A 19,875-nucleotide genomic window follows, 5' to 3' on the forward strand; every position below is an offset into this window, starting at 1 on the left:
AGAATGGACAAAGATGGAACTCTGAAAATTGACTGGAATGAGTGGCGGGAGTTCCTGCTGCTGACGCCTGGTCAGAGCCTCAAGGACATCCTGCACTATTGGAGGCATTCATCGGTGGGTACACACTCATAGCGGCAGTGGGGTAGTCTAGTGGTTATAGCGTTCACTCGTCACTCACTCACTCATAGCGGCAGTGGGGTAGCCTAGTGGTTATAGCGTTCACTCGTCACTCACTCACTCATAGCTGCAGTGGGGTAGCCTAGTGGTTAAAGCGTTCACTCGTCACTCACTCACTCATAGCTGCAGTGGGGTAGCCTAGTGGTTAAAGCGTTCACTCGTCACTCACTCACTCATAGCTGCAGTGGGGTAGCCTAGTGGTTAAAGCGTTAACTCATCACTCACTCACTCATAGCTGCAGTGGGGTAGCCTAGTGGTTATAGCGTTCACTCGTCACTCACTCACTCATAGCTGCAGTGGGGTAGCCTAGTGGTTAAAGCGTTCACTCGTCACTCACTCACTCATAGCTGCAGTGGGGTAGCCTAGTGGTTATAGCGTTCACTCGTCACTCACTCACTCATAGCGGCAGTGGGTAGCCTAGTGGTTAAAGCGTTCACTCGTCACTCACTCACTCATAGCGGCAGTGGGGTAGCCTAGTGGTTAAAGCGTTCACTCGTCACTCACTCACTCATAGCTGCAGTGGGGTAGCCTAGTGGTTAAAGCGTTCACTCGTCACTCACTCACTCATAGCGGCAGTGGGTAGCCTAGTGGTTAAAGCGTTCACTCGTCACTCACTCACTCATAGCTGCAGTGGGGTAGCCTAGTGGTTATAGCGTTCACTCATCACTCACTCACTCATAGCTGCAGTGGGGTAGCCTAGTGGTTAAAGCGTTCACTCGTCACTCACTCACTCATAGCTGCAGTGGGGTAGCCTAGTGGTTATAGCGTTCACTCATCACTCACTCACTCATAGCTGCAGTGGGGTAGCCTAGTGGTTAAAGCGTTCACTCGTCACTCACTCACTCATAGCTGCAGTGTGGTAGCCTAGTGGTTAAAGCGTTCACTCGTCACTCACTCACTCATAGCTGCAGTGGGGTAGCCTAGTGGTTAAAGCGTTCACTCGTCACTCACTCATAGCTACAGTGGGGTAGCCTAGTGGTTAAAGCGTTCACTCGTCACTCACTCACTCATAGCTGCAGTGGGGTAGCCTAGTGGTTAAAGCGTTCACTTGTCACTCACTCACTCATAGCTGCAGTGTGGTAGCCTAGTGGTTAAAGCATTCACTCGTCACTCACTCACTCATAGCTGCAGTGGGGTAGCCTAGTGGTTAAAGCGTTCACTCGTCACTCACTCACTCATAGCTGCAGTGGGGTAGCCTAGTGGTTAAAGCGTTCACTCGTCACTCACTCACTCATAGCGGCAGTGGGGTAGCCTAGTGGTTAAAGCGTTCACTCGTCACTCACTCACTCATAGCTGCAGTGGGTAGCCTAGTGGTTAAAGCGTTCACTCGTCACTCACTCACTCATAGCGGCAGTGGGGTAGCCTAGTGGTTAAAGCGTTCACTCGTCACTCACTCACTCATAGCTGCAGTGGGGTAGCCTAGTGGTTAAAGCGTTCACTCGTCACTCACTCACTCATAGCGGCAGTGGGGTAGCCTAGTGGTTAAAGCGTTCACTCGTCACTCACTCACTCATAGCTGCAGTGGGGTAGCCTAGTGGTTAAAGCATTCACTCGTCACTCACTCACTCATAGCTGCAGTGGGGTAGCCTAGTGGTTAAAGCGTTCACTTGTCACTCACTCACTCATAGCTGCAGTGTGGTAGCCTAGTGGTTAAAGCATTCACTCGTCACTCACTCACTCATAGCTGCAGTGGGGTAGCCTAGTGGTTATAGCGTTCACTCGTCACTCACTCACTCATAGCTGCAGTGGGGTAGCCTAGTGGTTAAAGCGTTCACTCGTCACTCACTCATAGCTGCAGTGTGGTAGCCTAGTGGTTAAAGCGTTCACTCGTCACTCACTAATTCATAGCTGCAGTGGGGTAGCCTAATGGTTAAAGCGTTCACTCGTCACTCACTCACTCACTCAGAGCGGCAGTGGGGTAGCCTAGTGGTTAAAGCGTTTACTCGTCACTCATAGCATCAGTGCCGAGTGCAGTCTTGTCTCCATAAGTGCTATGTTATTTGTATCAGGGTATGTGTGTGGCATGAGTGTCCCAGTTGTCGAAGGCGCCCCAATTCGCTGTGCACAGTGGCTTCCCTTGGGCATGCCATACACCTATGATCATGGGTTCAAATCTTGGTTCGCTCAGACTATGTTTCTAGGCTTGTCAGCGCCATACCCCTATTGAGGTGCTACGAAGTGGTAAATGTCAGACCTGCATCACTTTGGGCTTCCCTCCCACATTAACCTGATATGCTGTGATATAACTGGAATATTGTTCAAAGCGGCATTGAACCCAACTCACTCACTCACCAAGATATATATTTCAGCTCATATAAATAACTAGACAACAGGGACCCGTTCCACAAAGTGGTCTTAGCACTTTCAGTCGCAAGCCTATGATAAAGTATGGGCCTTGCGATCATCTTAGCGCTAAGATGGCTTTGTTGAATGGGGCCCTGAGATATTTGGCAAAAACTGGATCATCTATATTTATTATAGTGGATATCCTGGATAACATGATATATTTGCTTGGTCTTGGATCACAATTCATAAACAGTTTGGTCATGTAACTCTACAGGATATTGCATCAGTCGAGTTATGGACGGCTGTGAATCTTTTCTAGAAGTACTGTACTAAAGAAGTCTTTATATTTGTAGGGGGCACGGGTGGCCCAGTCGTCTATGGCACCGCGATTCGCTGTGCAGAGTTGCGTCCCTTGGGCACGCCAGAAACCTATGATTTGTGGGTTCGAATCCCGGTTCGCCCCGATTATGTTTCTAGGTTTGTCAGCACCATACCCGTGCTCGTGGGTTTCACTGAAGTGGTAAACGTCTGAGACCTGCATCACTTCGGGCTTTCCTTCCACATTAAGCTGACACGCCGCGATATAACTGGAATATTGTTAAAAGCGGCGTTAAACCCAACTCACTCACTCACTATATATTTGTAAGTACTTTTTATTACAAATATGTCTGGCATAAAGCAATGCTTAATTTAAAATATTCCGTGTTTCAAGCTGAATGAGTGAGTTATTAACTGTAATTTATGTTTGCGCCCAACGTTCACAGAATGAATCATTGTTCGAGAGAAAGTCAGTTGGAACTTTTGGAAACTTAAATGATCAATGGTGAATTAGCATTGAAAATAACCTGAAACTGTATGACTGCAGATTATTGACATTGGTGAGAACAGCTTGGTACCAGATGACTTCACGGAGAAGGAACTGCAGACTGGGATGTGGTGGCGCCACCTGGTGGCAGGAGGGGCAGCAGGGGCAGTGTCAAGGACAGCAACGGCTCCGCTAGATAGGTTAAAAATTCTACTGCAGGTGAGGCAACTGGTCTTCTCAGGTGGGTTGTTTTAGCGACCCTCTTAATTTTCCATGCTTGGATTTGACCTACCAGATCCAAAAGCCTCAATCAGAATATGTAAAAAAATGTTTTTATTTGCCCATCTGCTTTATCATCGATGGATAAGAAAAATATGAAAATAAAAATTGTGCAAATGCAAACAGGATTTTATGAGAAGTCTCTGGATTCTAGAAACACCTGGTATAGGTAACAAAAACTCTTACATAAGTATACTACTCAAAAGAGATCAATGAACACTTCATTCTTTCATTTGACTATAGTTAGTCTGTCATGGCATGCTTGCCGTAAAAGGCGACTATGCTTGTCGTAGGAGGCGATTAACGGGATTGGGTAGTCAGTCTCGCTGACTTGGTTGATGCATGTCATCGTATCCCAATTGCGTGGATCGATCCTCATGATGTCAATCACTGAATTGTCTTGTCCATACTCGATTATTTACAGACGGTTGTCATATTGGAAATTCCAGCCTACTTGGGCAAGGGTGGAAACTGGACTTTTACAGTCAGTTAACGCCCTTGCTTCAGGAAGATGTATTAAACAACATACAAAAAATAACATTGCCTCGGGATCTCTTGTATACGTCTCATCAACTTGGGCAATCGTATCGTGACAAATTTGTGATGCACCAAGTCTTCGTTGACGCATTACACCTATCACAGCAATGTGTTTGATCATCTCCAGGTTCATGGGTCCAGGAAGAACATCAGTATAAAGTCCGGCTTCCAGCACATGTTGAAGGAGGGGGGATATATGTCCATGTGGAGGGGCAACGGCATCAACGTCATCAAGATAGCACCTGAATCAGCACTCAAGTTCATGGCATATGAACAAGTAAGTCACCAGTTCCTTACTCAACATCATTAGGGCCTCCTGGTAGTAATGAGACGTTATCCCATGGATCACAATTGTTTTACGTCCCAATACAAGTATTGATCAAAGTCCAACAAAGTAAAAAAAATCATAAATGTCGGCTTTAGTGACTGCTACACTTGCAAATACTAATTAGAGGTGAAAATGTAAATATTTTCATCCATTGTGCCAGAGTTGACACTGTAACATACTTCCCTGAATTTCAAATCTTATCAACCTAGTTCCTGGTGATTCAGGGAAGAATAGTTCCCTGGTATCTGATGCTTGTCACAGCTGACTTCAGACGATCAGGTGTTGTATCTTGACTGTTTCTGTGGCTTGTCACTGGTTCGTCTCGACTTATGTTGATTATTTTACAGAGTGCTATGATAGAGCTGGAATATTGCTGACTGGCATTAAACAACATTCAGTTACCATGGTTACTCCCTGTTCAAACTCCTGAGGAAGATTGATGGTTCAAGTGATTTTCTTTAAGGGCCATAATGGTCAATTTTATACAATTTTTGAGAATACACATACCAATTCTGTCATTTAGATTTGCTGCAATAAATTAAGGCAGAATTTGATGAATGAATTCTAGATATTACAAAATGAAAGGGATCCTAGAAGAATCATATTTTTACATTGGAGTCGTTTACAATTACTAAGAAGCATCTTGTGGAAACATGTTTGGGCAGGGGGGGAATATTTGAAATAAATTAAAAGATTGAAAAAATTCTGACGACCTGGATTAGGATGCTGTTGTGACTGTTGCTGTGTGAGCTGTTGATTGAACAAGTTCTGACCTGTTCACTGTTAATTTATTCCGTTTAATAAGAACAATTTACATGCAAGGTAAACGACAGATGACAATTCAGCCAACTCCACAGTTGAAAGATGTTTTGAATCTCCGTGACAATCTGTTTTGTGGTTTCCAGATCAAGACTTGGATCAAAGGAGATTCAAACCGAGATATTTATGTGTTTGAGAGACTTCTCTCCGGATCAGCTGCTGGGGCCATCTCACAAACCATCATCTACCCCATGGAGGTGAGAGACTTCTCACACACCTCTGCCTGGTTCTCAATGGGATTACAGAGTTCCAGATAAGCTGCATATCTGCGTGAAATACACATCAGAAATGCAGAAATACACAGTAAAATATAATCCAAGCGTATTAAATACGCAACGAACATTACAGATACGCTACAAAAATAAAACTTGTGCATATCATCAAAATATTGTGAAGTAACCCTGCGTATTCGATTAGCAAATCAGCAACTTATTTTGAAATTATAAAGGGGCATTCCGTCAACCTTGCCAACTCCACGATGACAGTTACATCTTGATCATTTGCCATCACACTTTCTTGTGGAAGTACCGTGGTATTTTTGAGTCCTATAAAGCTCTCGAACCCACACGACACCATCAGCGACTAGATGAACAGTGTTTTTAAATATTTAACTTAAATACCCACATGTGTAAAAACTAGTGGGTAACAGAAATTTGAATACGCAGATAAAATTACTGATACCCAATAATTTTAAAATGCATGGGTAAAATACCCACAACACCAAAAGCTTATCTGGAGCTCTGGACTAGCTGAGTGGTTAAAGCATTGCTTCATCACACTGAAGACCTAGGTTTGATGTTCCACAGGGATACCAGGAGTGTAATGATATACTAGTACCGTATTCAACGTAATAAGCGCCCGGACCGCTCTCAAAATTGGAAATGAGGGGGCTCTTATTTTTTTATAATGTTTGTGAGAGAACAGAGTTGAAAGATCTTATGTTGTGGTTGATTCTGACAGCCTGAAATGATACAAAAGAAAAGTATGTGCGTATCATACATGACAGATATATTTTCCAGAATTTAATTGCCCTTATGATTAAGGGTCCATATAACACACTAGTGCGTATTATACACGAATAAATAAGTGTTGTGTACACTGATCAATCGGAAGGGGTACTAATTGGGATTGTTCACTTTCAAATATAGTAGCAAATATGGCTGTGGGCACTTTTTAGAGCGGGGCGCTTATTACGTCGAATATGGTATATCAAATTAGTGAACTGCTGTTTACCCTACAATAGTATTATACCGATAGGAATTTTGAAATGCAAATAGTATCATCGCTAGTATGCACAGGGCTCCAGATAAGCTTTTGGAGTTGTGGGTATTTTACCCATGCATTTTAAAATCATTGGGTATCAGTAATTCTATCTGCTTTTTCAAATTTCTGTTACCCACTAGTTTTTACACATGTGGGTATTTAAGTTAAATATTAAAAAAAACACTATGCATCTAGTCCCTGCAAACTGGTGTCGTGTGGGTTCGAGAGCTTTATAGGACTCAAAAATACCACGATACTTCCACAAGAAAGTGTGATGCCAAATGATCATGATGTGACTGTCATCGTGTAGTTTGGCAAGGTTGACGGAATGCCCGTTTATAATTCAAAATAAGTTGCTGATTTGCTAATCGAATACGCAGGGTTACTTCACAATATGTTGATGATAGCACAAGTTTTATTTTTGTAGCGTATCTGTGTTGTTCATTGCGTATTTGATACGCTTGGATTATATTTTACTGCGTATTTTTGCATTTCTGATGCGTATTTCACGCAGATACGCAGCTTATCTGGAACTCTGATGCATAGCAATCAATATTTTATGCAGATTCAAACCTGCCTGTTTGGTTTGTTCGCAGGGATTACGACAACTTGAGATAAGAGTTACTTCCCTTTGGTTTGAGGAAGAAAATGTCTGGCTTTGACATTGTCCGCAATACTTTATTCATTTCTGTTGTCATGATTACATTGATAAATATAAATATCAATACTTAAAGTTGATTTAATACTGTCTCAATAGTTTTGCAATTGTATGGGCTACTATTGCAATACAATCGGAATAGGGAAAATAGTTCCAATAGTCTACCCTAATCATGCTAATGGATCCAATGTGTGAACCCCCATTCTTGTTGTCCTCAGCCGTGTTAAGGCAGGAGTATTGTCAAGCATTTTAAAATATATTTTTTTATTTGAAGTTTACGCGATATACAGCTTTTCAATTGGACGAGAGGTCGGTCACCTGACCGTGTAATTGACGTTCATAAGTGTATGAACGACACAATTTGATGTTCACACTGACGGACTACTTCCACATTCCTGGGGAAACCCCTGGGAATTCCCTAACACGAATACGTACAGAAGAGTTCTTTCTGATCAGAAGAGATAAGAATGGGTAGCTGAGAAAATTCTTTTAGTTCATGCTGGTTTAAGGGTTCGTTTGGAAAGCTTGTTTGCTTATGCAAAGTTCAATAAGGCTGATTAAAAAAAAAAAAAAATTGGTTCTCAGGCAATAGCTCTTGAAAATATCGTGCGGACGGGAAACTTTATAAAATAATAGTTTCAGATACAATTCTTCCGCTCATTGTATCAAAACAAATTAAAGTTATATTATTGGGTAATTTTTGACCGAATCACTGATAGATTCCGAGAAATGTTTGTACAGCTGATTGTTGCTTAGTTTACAAGACGAGACAAGACAAACAGTAATCTTAGCCTCTGCACATAAAACAATGCCAATCAGAGCAGGAAATACAATTTAATCGGTAAATCATCATGTCTAGTGATGTTTTATCTCAAATTTCAAATTTGTATTGGCCAAGTTTAATTGTTATAATCTGTTCGTTTTCCTGAATTCGCTGAAGGGATATGATGTAAATTTTTTCTGCAGAAGACAAACATGTTTTTATTGCAAATGTTGGGACTTTGTAAGCACTGGTGATGTGCTTCATTTCGCTTCGCTTTATAGATGGGGTATATATTTTCTGCTTATTTTACAAGACAAATACACATGTAATATTTCTGCGTATGAAACATTGTCCCGCATACAGTACACAAATACCATTGAATTTGTAAATCATCATGTCTGGTGATGTTTTATCGCAAATTTAATGTTTTCATTGACCAAATTTGCAGACAGCAAAACAAGCACACAATATCCTATTGCCGCCATGACCATAACCGTGATAACACACGAGATGCGCAGTAAAGCAGTGCGCATGAAAAGGGAAGTAACTGCACGTTATATTGGATCACATTGTTTTTAAGTATTGTAGCATTTCACTTTTGAGGTCGTGTGTTCGAGACGCGGAATATTTATTGATTTATATTTTTTTAAATGGAAATAAAAACGAAACGTGCGGCAGACTTTGTGATGATGCGGCGGTGCGTGAGAACCAAGAATATTTTTTTATTTTTTTAGCCTAATGTTTTCATTTTTGTTTCAAATGACAATGACTCATTCTGATTTATTTATGAGTAAGAATGGCCCAGTTGCTACAATTGACTGTAGACTTTTTCTTAGGCAAGTCAGAAAGCTATGATTGTTGGTTTGAATCCCAGATTTGCTCTGATTACAAACAGTAAAACAAGCACACAAATTCCTATTGCCGCCATGACCATAACCATGATAACACACGAGATGCGCAGTAAAGCAGAGCGCATGAAAAGGGAAGTAACTGCACATTATATTGGATCGCATTGTTTTTAAGTATTGTAGCATTTAAGTCCCCTTTGTCCCTAGTATGGTGATTTTCACCTTGTTGCTGGCGATCTATAGCCCCAATTTTATATTGTGTCGTACCTCAATAATCAGATATTTTTAATGTTCTACAACTAGTTTTAAGTCAATCTGTGATATATTGCTAGTTATTATACTGTCCTTCGTCATATAATATTTTCTTAATATTGTATAACTTGTTCAAGTCACATTATGGCTGAAATATTGCCGATGTGACTTTAAATTGAACTCACTCACTCACTCTGATTATCTTCCTTGGTTTGTGAGCACCATACCTGTGTTTGTGTAGTTCTCCAAAGTAAGATCCATGTAAGATCATTTTAAGCTTTCCTCCCACATCAAGCTGACATGCCGTTATATAACTGAAAAACTGTTCAAAGCGGCGTTCAGCCAAGGTGTGAATGATCCATGTTAGTTTCATTGGACTAGTTATTCCATGACTTGGTTCCTATGTACAGGTCCTGAAGACTCGCCTGGCCTTGCGGAAGACGGGACAGTACAATGGTGTGTTTGACTGTACCATGAAGATCTTCAAACATGAAGGCGCCAAGGCCTTCTACAAGGGGTACATCCCAAACTTGCTAGGAATCATACCATATGCTGGAATAGATCTTGCTATTTATGAGGTAAGAGTTATGAATACTCTGTCCTTTAGTGCTTCGTTGGGGTGAATCAATGTATCGGTGCACCGTGAGTTTTCATGTGGTGATACGATACTTTTTCTGTATTGATACATGATGATACGCTTAATAAATTACTCACTATTCGTTAAATGACTCCTGGCGTTTTTGTCAGTCAGATATCTCAAAATGTGTTGTAATTAGTGTTTTAAGTTAAAGTAGCTTAAAATCGCCGCGACGAACATGTGTCTACAGCTAGCTTTTCCTTTTGAAACTGCTCTGAAGTATTTATTGTCAAGAAGTTTCCATGCAATTTGACATAAATATGCCATAGGTATCGTATCGTGACCTTGCTGTATAGTTTCACCTATAGTGCTTCAGGAATAAAAACAATAGTGGTTGTATAGTTTCACCTATAGTGCTTCAGGAATAAACACAATAGTGGTTGTGTACAGACTATAAATGGCCCGTGAAGATCCGGGGTAGAATAGGTCTTCATGCTTGCTGTAACAGGCGACTATGCTTGTCGTAAAAGGCAACTAACGGGATCGGGCGGTCAGGCTCGCTGACTTGGTTGATGCATGTCATCAATCCCAATTGCGTGGATCGATGCCCATGATATTGATCACTGGATTGTCTGGCCCACACTCGATTAATTACAGACCGCCATCATATAGCTGGAATATTGCTGAGTGCGGCGTTAAACAATGAATAAACAAACAAACAAAACAGATTTTAAATCTAACTGGGATATGAAACACCGACTTTCTTCTCTGAAGACCAGGGACTTGTTCACAATATGTGGGGATTCCTATAAGTATAAGCATGATAAGAATATAGTTCCCCAGCAATCTGCAATATGTTGAAAGGATGCCGCTCTCTGTTCTTAATATCAGCCTCATGTCCTTTGGACAAAATCTGGTTCACACTGTGCTCCTTTCCTGTTGGGGGCGGTTAGGTAGACCCGGCTTCAAATCCCAACATGGGTACAATGTGTGAAGCCCATTCTGGTGTCCCCAGCGTGACATTGCTGGAATATTGCTGAAGGCGGCGTCAAAACCATACTCACTCACTCCTTTCCTGTGGAACCCTCTACTGATTGAACTGTAGATTGTTTTTAAGGCCAAACTCAAGACATATCTTTTTGATAAGTACTTCCAAATATCACAACTGTTTGTGTGCACTTTTAGCAGCCACACAGTGAATGGAGAACAGCGCCTTAGAAATAGACTTGCTATTGTTATGCTGTAGTCCGTCAATCGTCATTTTGGCACCAGGGGCACAGGTGGTCCAGTCGTCTAAGGCGCCGTGATTTGCTGTGCAGAGTTGCGTCCCTTGGGCACGCCAGAAACCTAAGATTGTGGGTTCAAATCCCGGTTCGCCCCGACTATGTTTCTAGGTTCGTCAGCACCATACCCGTGCTCGTGAGTTTCACCAAAGTGGTAAATGTCTGAGACCTGCATCTCCTCGGGCTTTCCTCCCACATTTAGCTGAGACGCCGTAATATGACTGGAATACTGTTAAAAACGGCATTAAACTGAACTCACTCACTCACTCACTGTTCTCGGAACACGGTTCAGGAAGTTTCCACTACCGTTCGAAATTGAGATGAGATAAGCAATAAGTATGAGTCAGGATAAGTAAAAATGATACTTTTTTTCTAAAAATACATTATTTCCTCATTAAAGACCTAACAAACCTGACCGCCTCCGTGGTCTAGTGGTAGAGCGTCCGCCCGGAGAGCGGATGGTCCAGGGTTCGATCCCTGGCCGCATAATACCAAAAGACGTTAAAAGATGGTACTTGTTGTTACCCTGTCTGGCGCTCGGCATTAAGGGGCTAAAACAAGGACTGGTCGGCTTGGAGTCAGTATACTGTGTCTGAGTGGGGTATTCATGTTAAACTGAGGCATGGTATCTCAGTGAGCTAGCACTATAAATCGGCATCAGTCCGGACTAGTACAAGCAGCCACACAAACACACACACGTACATGCACGTCGCTATATAAGTGCAATAATCTTGGACGCAACGTTAAACCCCATTTCACCTCACCTCACCTCACCTAACAAATCTAATTATTTGAGTCAGGCAGATTTGTGTGAGATGACGGTGTGTCAATACACTGGGGTAAGTTTCCACAGACAGTGACTGATACTGTTTATATCTGCAGACACTGAAGAAGACATACAGTGTAAGGAATAAGAACAAGGACCCAGGCATCTTTGTATTGCTGGCGTGTGGAACTACCAGCAGTACTTGTGGCCAGCTTGCCAGCTACCCCCTGGCTCTGGTTAGAACAAGACTACAGGCACAAGGTAACTGGCTCCATAGTATTTCTGTGTTTTTAATCTCCATGTTCGACATCAGAGGCAGTGGTGGAAGAAACAAAAGCTAAAAGCAAAAAACACTTTGATGCAAAGCATGAATACAACGGCAAAATATTATCATGTCTTTGTTAAAATGGCAAACAAATTAAATTTACGATATAAGAATTTTCCCAAAATGTGGAATCAACACAAGCATGTTTCAGGGTTAGAAACTGACAGTTTTTGTCCACTAGTCCATATAATGATAACATGTTGCAAAACCCTTAACATGGGCCAATTTCTACTAGTCCTTAGGATGCCTTTACTATTGGACAGTTTGGTAAGGACTACAGGACTAGTGCCAATTTCTAACGCTGATGTTTTATGACAATAGGAACAATATTAGTTTCAATTCATTCCCTGTTTTACATCTTACTCCATGTGTTTGACTACAATGCGATTATCTCCCTTACACACTGAATTTGATAAACGCAGTCTTTCCACAGTAAAGATTTTCCTGGAGACAGATGGTATTAGGACATTTTAGGGATTATATAAAATTTATATAACACATTCTAATATATCTTACCAAATTTAAAATTATCTCCAGGACATTTTAGATAACGATCAGTCCTAGAAAAAGAAGTGATCTGAAATCCGGAAATAATACTGTTTTGGATTGATGGAGAATTAAAATATGAAAGTTACATGGGTAACTTTCTCATGTATTGTTTAGGTGGGTAATTTCTCAATGCATCAATGGACCGCCTCCGTGGTCTAGTGGTAGAGCGTCAGCCCAGAGAGCTGAAGGTCCAGGGTTCGATCCCCGGCCGTGTCATACCAAAAGATGTTAAAAGATGGGGCTTGTTGTTACCCTGTCTGGCGCTCACCATTAAGGGCCAAAACGAGGACAGGTCGGCTTGGAGTCAGTACTGTTTGAGTGGGGTACTCATGTTAAAATGCGTCATGGTATTGCAGTGGGCTAGCACTAAAAATCAGCATCAGTCCGGACTTGTACAAGCAGCCATACGCACATGCACACACACACACACACACACACACACACATGTATGCACATCACTAAATAAGTGCAATAATCTCGGACACGACATTAAACCCCATTTCACCTCACCTCACCAATGCATCAATACATCTACTGTTCCAGCTCTGCCTTGGAAGTTAAAGTACAATAAAATAATTTGTCCCGTGTGACACATAATTCCTATCATAATTGATGTAACTATCATCAACCAGAGTTTTAAGCCAACTCACTGCTGAGCATTTTTTAATATGGCGAGTATTATGCGCAGCCACCAGTAGCTAAAGTGATTACATAAATTGTGCCTGGGCATCGGGCAGGAAGCTGAGGCACTGTAAGTCCCCATTATCCCCAGCCTAGCTTTGGTTGCTGATGGCTGATTGCCATGTTTTAAGCAGATGTAACTAGTATTGTTTGCTTAAATATGTTGGACAAATTTGTTTTTAAATATAACTTGGATGTATTTATATGACTCGCTATATTTAAACTTGAGGTCGCTTTATGGCTGAAAAAATGCAACGTTAAATCTTAACTCACTCATGACTAACTCATCCCATGCTTTTCTGTTGCAGCTAAGGCCGACGTGAAGGGCGGGATTCCAGATAATATGACAGGATTGTTTAGGACTATTATACGTGAGGAAGGTCCTCGCGGCCTGTATCGTGGCATCACACCCAACTTCATGAAGGTGGCACCGGCCGTCAGCATCAGCTATGTTGTGTATGAACAAGTCCGCAAAGCTCTAGGTGTCTCCATGACATAGGATTTGACTCCACATCTGCAACAGCACTCCAGGACGTCGTCAGTCCAGTGATTTCTATCTGCTCATAGTGTTGGACTTTTCATGTCCATAGTGTCAGACTCATTTTATCCATAGGAATTCAAATACACCTCCTACGCAACTCAGCATCTCTCTGTCTGCTTGCTACAAGGAGACATGAAGCAGTGTTCTCTCCACCCACCTTGCAGGTATTCCAATGTCAGCCCAGTCAGGGTAAAACATTTGAGGTACGGCTTCAGGGATTCGGTTTTTTTCAAAATCATGTTTGTGTGTTTATGTGTAAGTCTATACTTCTGCTGTCTTTCATTCAAATGCAGAGTATATCGAACTTTAACGTGTGTTCGTCTGTCTGTTGGTTTTGATGTCTCCTTTCGGTTGAACCGTTTTCCGTGTATGGATTTTTATTAATTCATACTTATCTATACTTCTCAAAAGAAGTTAAGGACCACCCAGTTGTTATTAATATGGTTAACCTGTCATGGCATAAGAGATTAACTATTGTAATGTGAAGGAATCGGGTGGTCCTTAACTTCTTTTGAGTAGTTTAAATTATTACAATTGTCATATTGGAAAGAATATGAATGCTAAATGAGTGAAAATTATTTTGCAGGATATGTGAACAATATAACAAGGATTAACAGTGCTTGTCTTAGAGTTGTTGTACATTACTGCTGAGATGGAGAACTACATGCTCTGGTGTTCTGAACCCCTCAGATTTGAGGGGTTCATACTTCCTCCACTTGTTATTGTTAACTATATTGTTATGTTTGGAGAAGGAATCCTTATGACTGGATCTTAACCTACTGTGCACATGATATCTATCTGTGATCTGTTTCCTTGAGCGTGATCTCAATCTGTGAGAGGTGAGCTTGTTGTCCTCAGTAACAAAACCATTGACATGATTTTTCTTACACAACTGATCGTCGAACACAATCATCATACTTTATTATCCACAATTCACACAGCCTTTGTCAACTTGGCATAGGTTTAGCTCATGAATAGTCTAAGTTGGAGGGAAATGTCATCATTTTTTGTTGAGTTTGTAACACTTCAGCTCCATCTTTACAGTATCTGTTCCATAGTATGTTTTTTTGGCTTTTGAAGAGCATCGCCAGATATCATGCTGAGCACTAACTACGGAATACAATTTATGAAATGATCATAATATTTCAGTTTGTAAATAAATATTTCTCTAATAAGGGAATCACTTTCATTTTCATAGGAATAGTGACTTGGAAAATAAGGATGGTTGGGTGAACTCGGAAATAAAGAACATATTTGTTATAAAATGTGAGATTTATTGTTTTTCCTCCTAATTCGCTGGGCAAAAGGACAACTTCAATATGGTATTGTTTCTGCCACAGCAAGTTTCTTCTTCCCATAACTGAATCATTACCGGTTCAGATGTGTCTTATTTTCCCAAAAAAGACACATTCTGTGAACTAGATTTGGATGTTTGTCATGAATGTGTGTGACACAAGAACAGATGTTGTTTTCATAAGTGATGTTTTGTGTCATCTTATGTTGAAAAGGATTTTCATGAATATTGTTCAATAATTGACTCTGTTGTAAAGATTGATGAATTCGTTAACATCTGAGTATAGGTCATCTTTAGGTTGCCATGGTGATGGCTGCAGTAGACTTTTAGAATCAGAAATCATTCATCTTCAACAGATAGACAATACTCAAGGACTACTGAACCAGCTGTTGTGTCCCCTCTATAACTAATTAGTATTGCCATTACACAACAGGTATAGGTGACTTCACATCAAACTAGCAGCCCACATAGTGAACACCAACATCAAAATGTAATTTAGTGGCCACTGCTTAGATTGGGTGACAGATTGGCGGTGAATAAATCTACAGTGTAATAGGTTAAGTGACAGCCTACCTCATATGTCAACATGTCTGAAAAGCTTTGGATGAACTCAAAAAATGATCTAAATTTTTTGTAGTATTTTATTTTACATAGCAGCCCTGATTTTTCATAGAAATCCTGCCTGAATTTGAGCCCAATTCAAATACTCAAAAGAACTTTCAGTGTGTAGACTGGATCTGTTTATCCCAATAGAATCAACTAGACAGGTGATGTTCCTTTAAAACTGCAAGACTGGTGAGGTTTATACACTGCCATGTTTCTGTTTAGCGAACCAGTGGATGTACATATTTTGTATATTTGCTGGAATTCTGTCATAATGTGCACATATCTTTATTGCCAACCAGCTGTAAATATTTCACATACAAAAACTAATTGTTCATTGAAGTGTATCACTCAAAGATTACATGCTGAATGTGCTATTATCGAAACTGCCCTTGTGCAGTGTTTACTGTATATACTTTTAAACATGCTAGTGCAATGTCTGAATTCAGCTAAGGCTATATTTCTGTTCAGACTGAGGTTAATGTCCAATATGCCTCCTGCCTAATGTCCGACATGTCTCTCGTCTGTCCCACATCTCCCTGCTGATGTCTCAATTCTCCCTGCTAATGTCCGACATGTCTAGTGTCTAATGTCCTACAGCTCCTGTCTAATGTCCCACATCTCCCTGTTGATGTCTCAATTCTCCCTGCTAATGTCCAACATGTCTAGTGTCTAATGTCCTACAGCTCCCTGCTAATGTCCAACATGTCTCCCTGCTGTCCCATTTCTCCCTGCTAATGTCCAACATGTCTAGTGTCTAATGTCCTACAGCTCCCTGCTAATGTACGACATGTCTTCCGTCTAATGTCCAGCGATTCGCTGTGCAGAGTTGCATCCCTTGGGCACGCCAGAAACCATGATCGTGGGTTCGAATCCCGGTTCGCCCCGATTATGTTTCTAGGTTTGTCAGCACCATACCCATGCTCGTGGCATTCACCGAAGTGGTAAACGTCTGAGACATACATCACTTCAGGCTTTCCACCCACATTATGCTGACCGACCGTGATATAACTGGAATACTGTTAAAAGCGGCGTTAAACCCAACTCACTCACTCACTCCAGTCTAATGTCCACGTCTCCTTCTAATATCCTCGAGTCTCTCATCTAATGTCTCACTTTAAGTGTCTGAAGTGTTCTAAAGTTAAAATTTTAGGCTTCCTTGATTCAGATGCTATGGCTGCACTGTTCTGATATGTCTGCCGTTGATGTCCTGGGTCATTTGTACTACCTCATTACTACCATGTATATCCTTTGGTTATCATCAATACGTCATGGGTATTTATCCACTACGCTCCTCCACCTCCACAATACATACGACCACTTTGAGTGAGTGAGTGAGTGAGTATGGTTTTACGCCGCTTTTAGCAATATTCCAGCAATATCACGGCGGGGGACACCAGAAATGGGCTTCACACATTGTACCCATGTCGGGAATCGAACCCGGGTCTTCAGCGTGACGAGCGAACGCTTTAACCACTAGGCTACCCGACCGCCCCACGACCACTTTGTGGCGCTATTATTAATTAAGTGAGCCTGGCTTGAGCAAAGGGTAACCAGTGAGTACTCGGACCAATGGCTGCTCAGTTTATGTCGCACAAAAGGCAATGTTGCATGCTGGACATCATGTTCAGCATATGCCACATCCTTTTGTATTGGGGGGCACGGGTAGCCCAGTCGTTTAAGGCGCTGCGAGTTGCGTCCCTTGGGCACACCAGAAACCTATGATTGTTGGTTTGAATCCCGGTTCGACCCAATTATTATGTTTCTAGGTTTGTCAGCACCATACCCGTGCTCGATGGTTTCACCGAAGTGGTAAACGTCTTAGACCTGCATCACTTCGGGCTTTCCTCCCACATTAAGCTGACACGCCGCGATATAACTGAAATAATGTCAAAAGCGGCATTAAATCCAACTCAATCACTCACTCCTTTTGTATTGTCATTTCTTTAATGTCGAGGAATGGTTGGGTTTTCACTAGAGCAGTAATGATTCACTGATAGCTATGATATCGTCGATACGTAGGTATGCACGATGCTTGAACTGTCAGTTTGTGAGATCGCGATGCGCTATATAAATTGGACAGGAACTTATAGAGAGTAACCTATACCTGGCAGAAGTAGCATAGCGCCACCTGTAAGCATGGCAGAACATGACATTCCAACTCACTGTTACATTTAATAACCATCCCTTCGTTCAAAACTGTTTTGTTCTTGTAGTTTTCTTTGTTAAAATTTTTTAGATAAAAAAAAAAAAATGAATAAAGAACGAGGTTTCAGAGATGTATTTCAGTGATTTCATCATTTCTTTCTATTAGATGTGGTGTATCGTGTTACCAGTAGATACCAGTTGTGATGTGATATGTTTCGCAAGATCCCGGGTGATACTCGGCTCTAGTTTCATAAAGTATTAGTGTGAGCTCATTGGCTTCCATCCGTTCTACACAGCCGCGTTTCATTAGCTGATTAACTATACACATGTGTCACAACTAAATCACATCAGACTAACGTATTGAAGGAGGAACGTAGTGTATACATATCCAGGAAGTACTGATGATGGCCTTTGTTAAGCAGTGACCTAGTGTTAGAAAGTCCTGGTTTTTCCATTATGTAGGGGGCGGTTGGGTAGCCTAGTGTTAAAGCGTTCGCTCATCATGCCGAAGACCTGGGTGCGATTCCCGACATGGGTACAATATGTGAAGCCCATTTCTTGTGTCCCCCGCCGTAATATTGCTGGAATGTTGCTAAAAGCGGCGTAAAACCATACTCATTCACTAACTCCGTGATGTAGTAAGCCATTTGATTGGTCTAACAGGCTAACCTGGAAACACATACAGAATCTTCCAAATGAATTTAATACCTGACATACTGAAAGTTTATTTGTACTTGTTGAATATCCAATGATCTTTTGATACAGATGACATTCGTGAGAAAACATCAAGGTTAAGGAATTTCTGTATTACCATTGTGTCGAACTTTGATGTGTCAAACTTTTGTTACCTCCAAGAAAAAGCATGGTGCCGGCATATTCCTTTTTTTTTCATTATTTTCGGTTGTGCAAACCCCGGATAACCTTTCAACTTTGACACAACGGTGTTTGACTATGAATAAACCTATATATTAATTGATCGTAAACATTGAACAGATAATCAGAGCTCCAGATAAGCTGCGTATCTGCGTGAAATACGCATCAGAAATGCAGAAATATGCAGTAAAATATAATCCAAGCGTATCAAATACGCAACGAACATTACAGATACGCTACAAAAATATAATTTGTGCGTATCATCAAAATATTGTGAAGTAACCCTGCGTATTCGATTACCAAAACTTATTTTGAAATTATAAACGGGCATTCCGTCAACCTTGCCAAACTCCACGATGACAGTCACATCATGATCATTTGCCATCACACATTCGTGTGGAAGTATCGTGGTATTTTTGAGTCCTATAAAGCTCTCGAACCCACACGACACCAGTTTGCAGGGACTAGATGAATAGTGTTTTTAAATATTTAACTTAAATACCCACATGTGTAAAAACTAGTGGGTAACAGAAATTTGATTACGCAGATAAAATTACTGATACCCAATGATTTTCAAATGCATGGGTAAAATACCCACAACACCAAAAGCTCATCTGGAGCTCTGGATAATAAAGTTCATTTTGACATGATGAGTAATGTCTAGTGTCATATCCAGATAAGCAGGATCTTGACGCAAGGATTTCACTGTACAAGGGGTTTCACTTCTAAACTATATGTGTGATCTGTATACAATGTTCTGTTCTCAGCTAACCTAAGTTATTTTAGGTCAAACTTAAGTAATCTGTAAACAGAACAATAAGAAATGGAGGAAAATTACCTCATTTTTGTTCATTATACACACTTAAATAAGATAAATACCCACTCTTCTCCGGTAGAGATGTGGAATACAAAAGGCTCCCTTGTATACAATGCACTGTCAAATATGTTGGATGTTTTGGTATGTTTTGTTACACTGTCTTGCCAGACCAATGTTTTTTCTGATGGAATCATTCTATCAAAAAATGAAAACATGTTAAGTTGTTCTTTCAATGAAACAACTTTTTAAAACAAACCTAAAATTACTTTCCTAAATTTGTACTGTAGTTTTATGACTAAACAAGTAAGTTATTGATCTGAGATCACAGAATACTGCATTGCTGCACCAGTCATTGCTACAGTGTAATCCAATGAACAATGGTACATTGTGGAATATTCCTATT

At 41.0% G+C, this 19,875-nt stretch overlaps 1 protein-coding gene across 2 annotated transcripts in view; it reads left to right on the forward strand.

Annotated features, from left to right (window-relative positions):
* The window catches only part of LOC139459700 (calcium-binding mitochondrial carrier protein SCaMC-2-like), a 36,292-nt gene extending 19,339 nt beyond the window's left edge, over positions 1–16,953 (forward strand). For both annotated transcript variants that reach the window (XM_071241335.1, XM_071241336.1), the window contains 7 exons: positions 3–114; positions 3,329–3,487; positions 4,212–4,361; positions 5,318–5,428; positions 9,426–9,593; positions 11,758–11,902; positions 13,505–16,953. In XM_071241335.1, the coding sequence (XP_071097436.1) occupies positions 3–114; positions 3,329–3,487; positions 4,212–4,361; positions 5,318–5,428; positions 9,426–9,593; positions 11,758–11,902; positions 13,505–13,695 (1,036 nt within the window). In that variant the 3' untranslated portion in view covers positions 13,696–16,953. The remainder of the gene's footprint in view (positions 1–2; positions 115–3,328; positions 3,488–4,211; positions 4,362–5,317; positions 5,429–9,425; positions 9,594–11,757; positions 11,903–13,504) is intronic.
* The last annotated feature ends 2,922 nt before the right edge of the window (positions 16,954–19,875 follow it).

The sequence above is a fragment of the Haliotis cracherodii genome, unplaced genomic scaffold (assembly GCF_022045235.1).
Source record: "Haliotis cracherodii isolate W230 unplaced genomic scaffold, xgHalCrac1.p SCAF_13, whole genome shotgun sequence".
NCBI lineage: Eukaryota > Metazoa > Mollusca > Gastropoda > Lepetellida > Haliotidae > Haliotis > Haliotis cracherodii.